General features: G+C 45.1%; 1 protein-coding gene across 3 annotated transcripts in view; it reads right to left on the bottom strand.

The window, feature by feature from the left end:
- Positions 1 to 14,561, bottom strand: part of CSMD2 (CUB and Sushi multiple domains 2) — a 295,469-nt gene that overhangs the window by 260,261 nt on the left and 20,647 nt on the right. For all 3 annotated transcript variants that reach the window (XM_054086316.1, XM_054086315.1, XM_054086317.1), the window contains one exon: positions 8,044 to 8,260. In XM_054086316.1, coding sequence (XP_053942291.1) covers positions 8,044 to 8,260 — 217 coding nt within the window. The remainder of the gene's footprint in view (positions 1 to 8,043; positions 8,261 to 14,561) is intronic.

Here is a 14,561-nt window from a genome sequence, read left to right as displayed (position 1 = left end):
AGCAGCAGCATTTATGTTTTCCAAACAGCTACGAACTCTCAAACAGACAATTACATTCTTTATTAAGAAAAAGCATCCAATTCTGAATAGTCCCGAAGGAGTCGGGCCACGCTCTGCCACCCAACAGGAACATAATGAATTAGAGTCAATGGGCACTGAAGATTTGCCAATTTTCTATCTGAGACTGCAAGTAATAGCACTCCACAATTTCATTGTATCTTCAACGATCTGGTAAAATGGCATCATCTCCTCTAGACTTTCATTAATTTTTATAAAAGGGATATGCACGCTGTCTAGAGGTGCTTTTGCCTGAGAAACTCTCAAGGTCAGGCACAGATACAAAAACTTCTTGACCTAAAGATTTACAGCATTCAAACGACAACATAAAGCGCATACATTTTTCCTCCTTCGGGAAAACAGACTAGAAGTCACAACTGTGAACTCGATCTACACAGATTCCCTCTCCCCATCCTAGCAAACAGACCCTCAAACCGGGGGCTTAAGGATTTTACAAATTCAACTTGCCAAGCTGAAACATTACACCATTTTACAAGTGAGAAAACAGAGATAAGTGATTTGTCTGATAGCACTGAGCTATGGGGCTCAGGAGAGGACTTGGACAGATGCCTCAATCCTGCTACGAGGATCCCCAGCACAGCTTCATGCTCTGCTTTGACCACTACCCCATCACCATCCACAGCATCCTCGTTGTGGGAGACAGATGCTCATTGCCAGGGAAGGAAGTGGCCATAGTGATGTTAACTCACGTCAATAGCTATTGACTAAAACCAAAATTATTTGTGAAGCCCCGATTCTGTATTAATAAAGCCCAGAGACTTCTCGTAGAGGCTCTTACGCAAGCAGGACTGACTGTGGTCACCTCATCACCACAGCTCTGCAGCAGCACAGCAGTAACTGGGCAACCTGTGCCCACGAACCAACGGTTCATAACTCACTGAACTCCCAACACAGGAGACTTGTTCCTTCTCAAAGCACTCTGGAAATCCAAACACCATGCAAGGTGCTATGGGTCAGTTCAATTTCCCTCCCTCCACTGCTAAAAAAAATTCTAATCTCACTTGTTGTGACCCCAAAAGCTCACCCACTGGTTTGGTAAATTGCTGCTCCTGCTAAAAGAATAAAAGGAGCTCTGCCTAAAATAAATGACTTGAGGTGACTAAAAATGTCTGTGACTATCGTTTTAACCATCACATAGATACAAGCATAAGAAGATCATGAATCTTCGCCGAATAGCACATTTATTAGCAGAGCAGCAGCAGGTACTGTCGTTATCATTAGCCACCTTGCATAAGGGAAAGGAGCTGCCCCGCGAAAGCTATAAGAGATCTCACCACGCAGATGTGATTTACCTGGAACACCACGACGTGGGCACTGCAGGACCTACAGTGACCACAAATCAGATGACATGCAGATGTCACAACATTTAGCTTCTGTTGTCTAAAAGGCTTGCAATTACTGTAAAAAAAAAAAGGCCAGCTGACATAAACCAAACACCAGCTAGAGGTTCTAGAGAAGAATATATGGACCTGGGCTTCAGCAATTACTTTTATTACCTACAGCAAAGCCCTGTGCTGCCAGGCAACGCAGATAAACTGCAAGAGGAGAAGCGGAAGAGGGGAGTGCAATACACATGCAACAGGAGGGTAACTGCAGAGACCCATCCAAATCCTGCCAGCTCTGTGCACCACACGTTGAATATCACTGGCCAAACATATCAGCAAAGCCCTAGAGCAGGATGCTGCATGGGAATTTCCCCATCCTTTCCTCCACAGCTCAACATCAAAGGAACAAGAGGCTTTCATGCATTGCATCAACTTGGGCACGGAATACTACGGACACCAAGATCCTCCCCAGAATTTCCACATACTATTTAAATCCAACCCTTTAAAACCTACCTCAAGTACTAACGGCATTCAGTGCTCACAGATCTATCAAAAGCAGACTTTGTTCCAGCGCAGAGCCTTAATTAAAATCTATCAGATGTTGACCAATTACAGAAAATCTTTCTATGCTTAACGCACCAGGCATACCTTAATCCAAAGAAAAAGTCAATATCAGGGTTGACTAGTAGATTTTTACCTGTAAACACAGTTAATCAGCAGTTTAGAGGGAAAACAGAAACAATTCCAAAAACAAAATACTGAGTAACAGCAATGCCTTGAGGTCCAGCAACAGAGACCCCCTTGTACCAGCGGGGAGAGACGTATTGGGAAGAAATTCTACAGCCAACAGATGAAACACAGAATCAGCCAGGAAGTGGTTTCCCCAATTCATATTTTATTGAGTGGCCATAAATAAAAACATCTTGATTTTCAACGAGATCCTATTTCACCAGGTATGTTAGGGACCACACTGCAGGACAAGCTGTGTCCTGGGAGAGCAGATCCTCCAACCCTTCAACCAGGACCAAAGCTCCCCCATCACCTTACCTCTCCATCTGCTGAACAGGCTGCAGGAAGACTAAATCAGCATCAGGTCTCCTCCTAGGCTGCTACAAGCAGACAAAAAGCTCCCACCCTGCTTTCCTCCCCGCTTTTTATCACCCATCCTGATGCACGCTCTCCTAATAATAGGGAAAAACTGAATAGAGCGTCTCAGAACTGAACAGCCCTCGACGCACTTGCATTAACTCCATTAGCTCGCCTGGACTTTCAGATCTCATTCCATCAATTATCTCACAGACGACGCTGAAATATCCAGGGCTTCCCCAGAACAATGCGACAGCGTCACCGGTGAGAGACCCTAACAACAATGGAGCAGCTCAAGTATCTTCTCAGGAAAATAAATGTGTTTTATTCTACAAAGCAGAGAACTTAAATTTAACTGAGTTTTTTGTAGTGGTGGTGGTCCCCCCCACCCCCGGAGTTAATGCGAAGTGACAAAAGACTCTGCTAAAGGGAACAGGGAGGTAGGATTTGAAGTTCACTAAAGCTGACAGAAGGATTTAGCCAGCCCTCTATTTTATTTCTGTTTACCTTCAGTGAAAAGGACTGTAGTCACCTTGGAGGATGAGGGAGCTAGAAAGGAATACGTCACAGGCCCAAAGGTGACTCAACATCAACACCTAACATGAGTTATTGTGTTACGAGATGGCAAACGCTTTTACTTCAGGAATTTAACAGCACTAAACCCCAGCACATTCCATACCTGCGAAGCCAGAACCCCAGGATGTTATTCTAACCCCGGTTTGCATCTCTGCAAGCGAGAACCATGTAGGGAGAAGCCTTTCCTTTACTATTCCCTTTGCCTCCTCCCTCCCCTCCTCCTTTCCATTGTTTTTAAGATCAAAAGCTTTGTTCTCCTGATTGGTAATTAAGTACAAGTCACCCAGTCCAATTTTTCAAAGAATAATTAAAAGGTTATCAAGGAGGAACAGACAAGACACAGGTATTTCTGTTGTATCTGTAAATAGGTCACTCCAGCAGATAATTCAGCTCTTATCACTGGTATCACGTAATTTTAAGTTCAAACAAAATACTTAATCTTTCAGTCAATTAAATATGGCCAAGGAGACCATAAGGGTTTTAACTGCACACACAGCATATTGACAGTGACCCTCCCCTCAACTCTTTAATCATTCCTCAGGGAAGGAGGATGATCATTGCTCACAAACAACAACTTCAACAGTAAACACCACGCATCATGACCTTCCAGTACCTGAGGGGGGGACAAGAAAGCTGGGGAGGAACTGTATACAAAGGCTTGGAACGATAGGACTAGAGGCAATGGGTATAAACTGGAGAGGGACAGATTTAGACTGGACATAAGGAGGAATTTCTTCACGATAAGAGTGGTGAGACACTGGAACAGGTTGCTCAGAGAAGCTGTGGCTGCCCCATTCCTGGAGGGGTTCCAGGCCAGGTTGGATGGGGCTTGGAGCCCCTGATCCAGTGGGAGGTGTCCCTGCCCATGGCAGGGGGTTGGAACTGGATGATCTTGTAAGTCCCTTCCAACCCAAACTATTCTGTGATTATAGAACAACGTTGAGACCTGAGCTAGAAGACAAGCGCCAGTGAGCTAAAGGCAACACGGATTTCTTATTTGCTGTAAGTATGAAGCCACTGCAGTAACAACTTCAAAACACTTTCTCTACCCCTACCCACCCTGCAGACATCAGAACAGGACCGTTCCTCAAAGCTGGGTAGACACCACCCCCCAGGAACTCATCTGGAAATGCAAACTGCACCACAGAGGCTCTGACTCTAATAAAGTCTTCATTATAAATACTAATCCCATCTCGGTGGGAAATATAAGCACAGGCTCTGTATTTTTTCTTGATACACTGGCTCAAACGTACATTTTCTTAGTCAAACAATTTCATTATCAGCGAAACATTTTACTTTGAGCAGGAAAGGCAGACCAGAAGACAACTGCCAATCCAGGCATGCGGGAAGGAAAGCTCATGAGATCATAGAAGAACCCCAGCATTGTTCAGCAAAAATGCAAGTGAGGAGTCTCTCCTGGTAGAAAAGACTGCATGTTCTGTCCCTTGGGCTTTCCAAAGCATGTTTTAACACCTTTGGAAGGAAAAAATAAATAATGTGGATTTCTAAAGTGACCAGTCCTACTTAAAGTGTAACCTCAGAGACTCCCTTCAGCACAGAATCAGCAATCTGAAATGACTGACTGACCAGTTATATTGTAAATAGATTTTCCCTGGATCTGAGAACAAGCCTGAAACTTCAAATAAGGATATTAGCAACTAATTTAAGATTCACACATAAAAAGCACCCTGCAAATTATCAGCAGCAGATGAAAAAGATTAAAGACGTGTCTTTCCTTCTTTGCTACATTTTTTTTCTTATTAACTACTGTCTGGTTGTGTCACAGAACAGCAGCCTGACACAAAAAGGTGCAAAGAGTCTCCCAAATCCCACAGCAATCTTAGATCCGTAAATAACTTCAAATATTCAAATTTCAGTCAGGTCTCTGCTGAGTTTCTAAGCCCAGCACAGTGGGAAACCAATCAGGAAACCAACCTGATTGGATCATCCTCTTAACAATGACACAATCAGCAAAGCACAATGGGAATGTGCAGAAAGACTATTCTTGAAGAACCGCAGTTTGCAGCTCGGGTCTCTGATCCCATTGGCAGCTCAGAACAGTTGGGAACTTGGAGGATGAGAGTTTGGAAGAGTGTGGTCTCGTGTAACAAGCACAAACGCTGCTCTGAAGGCAGAAGCTGCAAGGGAAGTTACAGATCTCAACTCCTGAAAATACATCACTCTCCTACTCCAAAGGACGGAAAAGTCTGCAGCCATCTCTGTTCCCAGGTTTCAGGAAACGTTCCATTACAGTGATCCCTGCTGGAAGCCAGCGTGCGGTGTTGAGAAAGACAATTTTATGAGGGAAGCTGAAGAAGCAAGGACTCCACAACAAGCTGTGATTCCAGCAAACAAAGCAATGTCACAGCACTGAAAGACGACAACAGCCCTGGATGTCTAAATTAAACCACTGAAACACATTTAATATTCACAAACTCGTCACAAACGCCCAACGCAAATTCCCTAATATACAGTAAAGCAGTTTATTAGCAAATGTCTCATTGGATTAAGTCCGCTCTTATTCTATTAGGGAACTTTCACACCGCATTAAATTGCAAGGTAACAGGGTGTTTGCCAGCACGCGATGAAGATGATTATTAACCCCTTCTCAGCAATGCACGCAGACACGACTGTGACAAACCAGGCCAAGGAAGCTCTTAGGAACACACAGCTTCAATGGAACAGTGGAGTTTTGAGAAGTCAACCATATCCCATCCCCCAGCACAAGACCATCAACACCAACATCATCCTCTTCTCCCAGTCAAGCAGGCACAGATCTGCCAAAAGACAACAACGTAAAGAGATACAGTTCCCCTATGAACATTTTGCTGATCAGCGTGAACACACTGAACAAAACAGTTCTTTTCTACTGAAGAATGCTTTTCCCCCCTGCTTCTTATTCACTTGCTTACAGCTTATTTTGGCCCGCCTCCTGGTAGCACGAGCTTTGACGAATGGCGCATGGTCATCCATCTTCGACTGCCGCACTTGAATGATGAATTGAGTACATTTGGAAAGCAGTCCGAGAAAAAACAAAATTGATCATAACAGGAAAAAAGGGAGAAAGACGAAAAAAGAAAAAAAAACCACCTATGTTGGGCAACAGCTACAGAGTTTAATGAGGTAAGATTGATGTACAATAAAAATATGAGCTGAACAAAGCAGTGAGACATCAAACAGCACAAAGCAGCAAGTTCCAGGTTTTGCAGGCCCTAATGTAGAAACACCCAGGCGAAGAAGGCAAGAGTCAACATGTCATGTATTTCTGTAGGTGTTTTCAGACCTCTAGGAAGCCTCCCCATAACACCATTTTTTTCCCCCCGTTTCCCTGTCCTGCACTGGACTAAATACACACCATTTCTGGAACACCACATCTCATCAGAGATAAAACGTTCTTGCATCACTTTGGACTCCCAGTTTCATCCTACAACTCTCCTTTATCTACCCAAGTTGCACATGAAGTTCACCAGGGACGCAGAGGGAGGTCCTCATTTGTCTCCTCACCTTCTCTCAATGCAGGGCTAAAAATTATCAGGACAGCATCCAATCCACAGCTCAGAGCTTTGTCCTAGTGGTTGGCTGTAGGACAAAGCCCTTGCAGCTAGTTCCACCTGTACTCATGTCACACAAGTAGCTCAGAGCAATACCTGGATGCAACTCATCCAACGTCTCACTAATTTACTCCACCATGACCCTACTTCTGAATTCACTCATGGATGTTGGTCCTTCAGCAGAACCTCCTGCTGACATCCAGAGGGCAAACAGAAGCATCCGGCACTGCTAACGAGCAGTTTTCCAGGGGGCTTCTTGGGGCAAGAGCAGCACTGACTGCTCACCATACAAAAACTCCCGAGCAGGATTTTATACCAGATGGAGGCATCTTTTACATAATAACCGAAGTACAGCATTGTGCTACCTTCTGATTAAATGATGAAGTCCCATAATTAAGACTATTCTCAAGCACAGTTGCAAGATGAAGATATAATTATTTGCATAACTGAAATCATCTACATAAAAAAAAAAAACCCTGATTTTCACCAGTGTTTCCTTAACTCAGATTGTCCAGTTGGATCAGACAAAACACTGAGGTCAGTGGATCTGTCCTTAAGTAGTCTGAAGTCAAATTAATTTCCAGGTCTGTCCTCAACTACAGTGTTCTGACTTGGGATTCTAACACCGGACACTGCCACTGTTTCCACTACTTCTTAAATATATTACTATCAGATTTCAGCTGCAATCGGACACTGCATTAGACAAGAGCAGTCACATCAAAAGTCACCAAACTGATTTCACCTGCGCCTCCGATGTGGAGGTCAGAGATTGTGACTCCTTCAAATGCTGATGCCCGACATGTCATAGAACACTTGCTGTTACAGCAATCCATTGTTTTTGCAAAGTCAACCTTTCGTTTCACTTATTATTAATACCAGGATGGTACCCGAAAGTCTCAGGGATCAGAATCCATGGAGAGTCTTCATACTGAACTAATAACTTCATAGCTAATAACTGGAGCAATAACTCGATAACTCCTTACCCTTAAAGATCCAACTGCTTGGTTAGATGTGAGGGAATATCACTCCTGTCCAGCTGAGGAGCAGACTGCAAGTCAGGGAATTACCCAAACGCACCCACAAAGCACCGGGCAGAGCCATAAGTGAAACCCATTATCCACACTCCCACTCAAGAGAGTCCCTTTTGGATGGAGGGAAGCTCCTCTGCACATTAGCTCTGCTTTCCCCTTGCTCCATTTTCTAATTAACTTCGCTGGATGCCTAGAATGACTCTTGATAAATCATTACTGTCAGGCATTCAGACAAACATTTCAAACCTTATCAGAGATAAGAAATCAAAACAACTGGAAGAACTGCTCATGAAGAAGCATTCCCACTTTATTGCAGCATAAACCTCCAACCCAGATTGAATCCCAGTGGCAGAAATGGGAACACGTTTATAACCGTCGCTGATATGAACGCTGTACCTGGTTCTCAGATTCCCCTGCTGCGGCAGTCCATCGTAGACAGACAACACATCAAAATCTTCCTCTAACGCAAAAGACTGGAAAACGAGCTGTATCCTGTTCTGCTCCTCAGCAGTGATTGTCCACGTGCAGTTTGCATAATTTGGATATCCATAGGGGAAGCCTGGACTTTGTATTGTCCCGTTTGGGCCCTGCAAAATGTGACTGCAGTTCTGGGCTGGCGAGAGAAAAGAGAGAAAAGCACAAATCAAATGGTGCAGGATACGCATCAAAACAAATCACATTGCATTCTTACAACTAAATTTCATCTGAGTTCATGGACACAGAGAACGGATAAAGGCAAGATCTCCAGATGTGTCTTTGTGCACCCTGCAGGAGCCCGGACCCCAGATGCCCATGCCTTGAGCACTGCTCCCTCGGCTGTAAACACAATGGGTCAAGAGCAGCTGGATCACATCCTGCCACAGCTCACAACATATTCATCACACCCTGTGCCTTCGGTGATTTAACACATTTCAAGAGCTCCTGGTCACACGGGGTGCCTCAAGCAGGAGGGGCTCAGAGGCCACAAAGCAGCACAATGACAAGGCCAAAGCCAACCGTCTCTTGTACCTTTGGTTACACTCAAGTAAGAGAGAGAAGATCAAGGCTCAACTGCGCAGACAACGACAGACAGACCACCCGTCACCTTGAAAAGCCAAGGGCAGTAACGGAAATAATACATCATGAAGAACTGAGTCACTGTAGTCTGTCTGGACAGCACTGCATGGAAAGTGAATGGCTAAACCATCAGGAACTGAATGCAGAAAGAGCAGAGCACAGTTCAAAGGCTTTAACAAACAAACCACTCTTGAATAGTTATTTGGAAGAAAAATTAAAGAAAACCCCGATTGCTGCAGCTTCCATAGCCACATTCTGGAATCCTCAGCATAAGAAGGAGATGGAGCTGTTGGGTCCAGAGAGGGCTACAAGGATGATCTGATGACTGGAGCACCTTCCCTCCAAGGACAGGCTGAGAGAGTTGGGGTTGTTCAGCCGGGAGAAGGCTACAAGGAGACCTTATAGTGACCTTCCAGTACCTGAAGGGGCTACAAGAAAGCTGGAGAGGGGCTGTTCATAAAGTCTTGTGGGGATAGGACAAGGGGGAATGGGTATAAATTGGAGGGAGGCAGATTTAGATTAGACAGAAGGAGGAATTTCTTTACCATGAGAGTGGTGAGGCCCTGGCCCAGGTTGCCCAGGGAAATTGTGGCTGCCCCATCCCTGGAGGGGTTCAAGGCCAGGTTGGATGGGCCTTGGGGAGCCTGAGCCAGTGGGAGGTGTCCCTGCCCATGGCAGGGGGGCATGGAACAAGATGATATTTAAGGTCCCTTCCAACCCAAACTATTCTATGGTTCTTTTTTCTCTATGCAGTCTTTAGGTAAACATCGCCTGCCAGCGTGAAACCACCTCCTTGCAGGGAGAAGAGCCTTCTTGCAGAGGACCTTTCAATGCAGACTGCCGTAAGGAAAAGATGTGTTCCCACTTGGGTCTCTGGGCTGTGCACCACAAATTGGTTACGATATCACTGCAGAGCAATAGGTAGTGTGGCCCGGAGCCAAGACCGGCCACGCGGCAAAACCAGACACCCTTAGTTAGAACCGACAGGGGAACACAGGGAAGGAGTGGTTGGCTAGAACCAGCCTTCCCTGTTTTCTCTCACCTAGAGAAAGGTTTGTTCTCATCACGCAGGCGGAACACCCAGCAAATGTCTTCCCATCAGTATTCTTAAGGAGCTGCTGCAGAGTTGTATCTGGAAAGAGAAGCTCAGCCCTGGACCCGCCAGCTAAATACCTAACACCTCCAGCACATCCATTTTCCTTCCCCACAGTGGTATCCGTGAATACTCCACCCCAAAGATAAAGATGAACTGCCATGATGTACAATTCCTGGATACATGAGATTTTCTTTTCTCTGGGGAAACAGGAACATAAACATGTTTTGGGAACAGCGTAAACGACAAATTCTCCTTGGTGTTTTCCTCCCTCATCACTGCTAGTTTACCCAAATGTCTTTTGAGGCACAAAGACAAATTCACTCAAAAAAAACCTCCTCCTGGCTTTAATGGATTAACTCCTCTACAACAAAGCCAAATTCCAGACAGTTTGCACGACAACTGTTGAGACCAGAAGCAGAATTTCACCTTTATCCTATGCCCAGCAGAGCTGCTGATCTCCACCGCCTGCACCTGCCCTGGCTTTTCATACTGATGGATTGTTTACCCCCATTCATGTCAATAACCAAGGCTTTCAAGCTGAAATGAATTAGATTAGAAATTACTGCTTTGATTTCTCATTGCTTTTTTCAAAGGCAGCCACGGCATTTGTACTGCTGAGCGCCCACCAGCTACAGGTAAAGAACTGCAAAGTAGCACTCATTAAAGCCAATTATAATTAGATTGACCTACTTTGGTGCAAAAACGCTTAGTGGAACCCTCTCTCTGCAAGGCAGAAGTTCACACCTTTATGACTCTAAAATGGTCAATCGTATTTACTACCCATGGAATCTCTTTGCATCGTGTTTATTGAATCAATGAGAGCCAGGACAGCCCCATCATCCTCCGGGGAGCGAAGCTGAGCCAGGCACACACCTCCTTACCAAGGGCAGAACGAAGCGCTTTGCATCTCTAGCACCTGGCATCTGCCTCTCTCGGTGCATTTTGTTAATACATAAAATGCACAAGAGTGAAACCCACCTCCCTCCTCCACTTCACTTCCACTTCTTTGCAGAGCTCACTGAAAGCGTCTCTTAGCTCCATGCCAGAAGGTTGCACAGCACTGGGAACGTGCCCTTTGTCAGAGTGGTAACACAGAAACTGCCGAGGATCCATAAGCTTCAGGGCTCTCAAATTCAATCACATCCTCTTTTCTTCAACCAGCCCAGCACTCAATAGGTGATGGGGGGGTTACTGAATCCATCTCTACTGCACATTCCTTATTTAATTGTAAGTAACTGTCATCAGAACAATCTAAGGAAACTAAAGAGGCTCGTTTCTCTCCATCTCCTGATTGTATAAAAGCTACTGATGCTGCATAGAGTTGGGAAAACAAATTCAAGGTCAGCGACACCACATTTCAAATGCTTCCAAGGTCACATGGAAGGCAACAGGCTTTAAGATCAATATGATTTCATGCTGTCCCTGCATAATTGGCGATTAAAGCAAAGAGCAAACAAAGGCCAGAAGAACATACATAATCTTAAACCTGATGAAAACCAAACAAATAATAGAAAAACAGGACACAGTTTTATGACAATTCAAATCAATCTACTGAAATATTTGCACATTCATGGCTTTGACCAAGATGTGATTTGGACACAGCTAACAAAATTGCTTATTGCAAATAGAAATTAGTTTTCCAAAAGCTGACAAACTGGAAAGCAATCTATTCTTCATCAACTGTAATAGTAGGGAACTTCATTTACGTCAGACACTGCTGGAGAAAGTCAGCAGGCATGGGAAAGATACCCAGGAAGCCCAAGAGAATTTATGCAGCCTCTATAATTTGCTTTTAAGTTTGAGTTAGTTCAGCTCAGGCTTGACTGACAAAACCTTATCTAAAATCTAAAGTACATGACAAGAAAAAGCTGTTTCTCCTCTGAAGACTTGCAAAACCAATTCTCTTTATCCCTCTGGCCCAGGAGCATGAATAAGGAGAAAGGTATGAAAGGACAATGCTCTGTGCTACAAAACTCCAAGCGAATTCACATTCGATAGAGGACAGCATCCTTCCAAAACTTCTGGTGGGTTCTCTCCAACCCAAAGCTGAACACAAGACACCTTCGCATGCCTTACAGGTAGTAGGAATGCAGCAGCTTCCCACACGGATCCTGCCTTGCCCTTTATCCCAGCTCCGAGGGCACCACAAGACACGGCAGCAGGGATGGCACAAACTGTGCCCAGGGACTGCCTTACACTTTCTGTAGATGAACCATCAGCCTTCGTGTCAGAGGAATCACCCCCACTTCCAGACCGGTTCCTCCCAATCTGCCACTCGACTCAAACAGTAAATACACAATGCTAAGGGATTAGACCTCACCTACGAAAAGGCTTAGCACGGCACTGTAAATATTTGCGTAGATATTCCAGCTCCCGATACTATTATTCATGGACTTACACTTTCTGAAGGCGTAACACCAACCTGAAACTCATCAGTGGATATGCATTCGTGGGCACACGTCCTGTTCTGTGACGGAGAGGACCAGTCTGAGAATGGAGCTAATTCTGACTTGTGCTTTGCCAATGCAACCCACTATTTGCAATTCTGGAAAGTGGTTTGTTATGAGAGTTTATCTTTTTAATGAATGCATCAGTGTAATTTTATTGCAGTAGCACATAAAGTTTCCAGACAAGGACAAAGGCATTATCATAGTTGGCTCTGAGCAGTAAGCACAGCCCTTTCCAGAGGGATCACAATTTATGGCGGAGGAAAAAAAAAAACACAACCCAAGGAAACTCACACTAGTGGAGGGCCTGGGGCTTTGCAGAAAAACATCTTTATCCATGGGGACAAAGATTTCCTCAATGACAGAGCTCAAAAGCCAGCTCTAGCAGCCTCCACTTGCAATACCTGCTCTGTTCTGTGCGATCTCCACAAAGAGGCCCATCAGCAACACTGCTGGCTCACGTGCACAAGGAAAAACAATGAAATATTTACTGTGCAATATGCTCATAGAAGAGCTGCGTTTCTAACGGACACGGGCTGCCTGCGGCATTTGATAATACACGGTTAACCCACACGCCAGAAAACTTAACATGACTGGACCAACTCCCTGTCAGCTGGATACAGTTCTGGCTGCCGCTTGCTCCAGCGGAAACGCCGCAAACCCCTCTAGCTTCATTCCAGGTTATCGATCAGCCGCTTGCCACGAGGAGGGTAGGAAGAACGTCCTTGTACTCAAAGCCCACGACGTCTTTTGACAGTAGAAGCCGTGTGACTGCAGACAGAAGCCAGCGGGAGGTTTACTTACCCTGCGCGTCTGAAGTTGGTCAGACACACCAGCATGTGTTTCCCTGCCAGTCACTCCAGCTTCAGAGGGGCCTCTCTTAACAAAAGCAACATGGCCAGTCGGGCTCTGGAGCAGAACCAGTTCACTTTCCGATGAATACAGGGTGGGCAGCAGTAACTGGTTCTCTTATCTCTGATGCCTCATAACTGGCAGCCTCGATGGCCACTGAATGACGATCAAAACAAACCAGGTCACACTGACAGAAGAGTAGACTCAGCACTCAAAGCATGATCACAACAAGAGAATTCTGCTATTGCCTTCAAATCAGCAACACCCACAGACAGCAGCGAGCCTGCCTCGGCTGCTGCTCCCTCCCAGCCTCTGGGTTTCATCCCTTGAGGTGGAATTCCAGCAGCTCTACAAACTCAAATAAACTTATACATTCAAATTCTGTCACTACAAATCCTCACCAAGTTGTCAGCAACCAAACAGCAAACAAAGGCACCGTCTGGCATTACAAATGCAAAGGAAATGGGTAAAAAAAAAATTTCTTCCACTTACTTCCATCTGAGGACAGGCTGAGAAAGTTGGGGTTGTTCAGCCTGGAAAAGAGAAGGCTCCAAGGAGAACTTCCAGTATCTGAAGGGGCGACAAGAAAGCTGGAGAGGGGCTGTTCACAAAGGCTTGTGGTGCCAGGACGAGGGGCAATGGGGATAAACTGGAGAGGGGCAGATTTAGACTGGACATAAGGAGGAATTTCTTCACAATGAGAGTGGCGAGACACTGGAACAGGTTGTCCAGAGAAGTTGTGGCTGCCCCATCCCTGGAGGAGTTCAAGGCCAGGTTGGATGGGGCTTGGAGCAACCTGATCTAGTGGGATGTCCCTGCCCACAGCAGGGGGTGGAACTGGATGATCTTTAAGGTCCCTTCCAATCCAAACCATTCTACGATTCTACTTCCAACTCCTTAAACTAACAGATCAGTTCCGCGGCGGTGTAAATCAAGAAGTGTTTTAACTACATTGATTTACTCCATATTAATATCTAACGATGCAATACTTCAGAGAGAGGGAAGTGGAATTTATTTCCGAAGTGCTTCCTAAAAGATAAGTTGATGCACTTTGCTTCTCAGCGGAAATCTAATTTAGCAGACGCTGATGTATGGTCACTGCACAATTCAAAGGGAACAAATATCAAATCACACCCCCTGACTTGCTGTCAGCAGTATCAGCTGTCAGTGATGCATGGCTGTCTCTCCCAAATGCAGTAGGTTTTGATGCTGTCATTTCCTTCAGTTATTGTTACTTGGGCACAAACATTTCTATTTTGTATTGTTCTAGCCTTCTCAATGAAACAGATGAACATAAAACACCTTTCCCCAAGGAAACCGAGATCCACATACTGCAGGCACACACGCACACATTCCATTCTGGTCTAATATCCCAGGGCCAAATCCTGCTCATACATCAGTAACTTCTCCATTTTGCCTATTACTGTCCAGAGTCATTCATTGCCATTTGATAAAAGTTCTTC

Source organism: Cuculus canorus, chromosome 22 (assembly GCF_017976375.1).
Source record: "Cuculus canorus isolate bCucCan1 chromosome 22, bCucCan1.pri, whole genome shotgun sequence".
Classification (NCBI taxonomy): Eukaryota; Metazoa; Chordata; class Aves; order Cuculiformes; family Cuculidae; genus Cuculus; species Cuculus canorus.
This window is presented reverse-complemented; position numbering and strand designations above follow the sequence as displayed.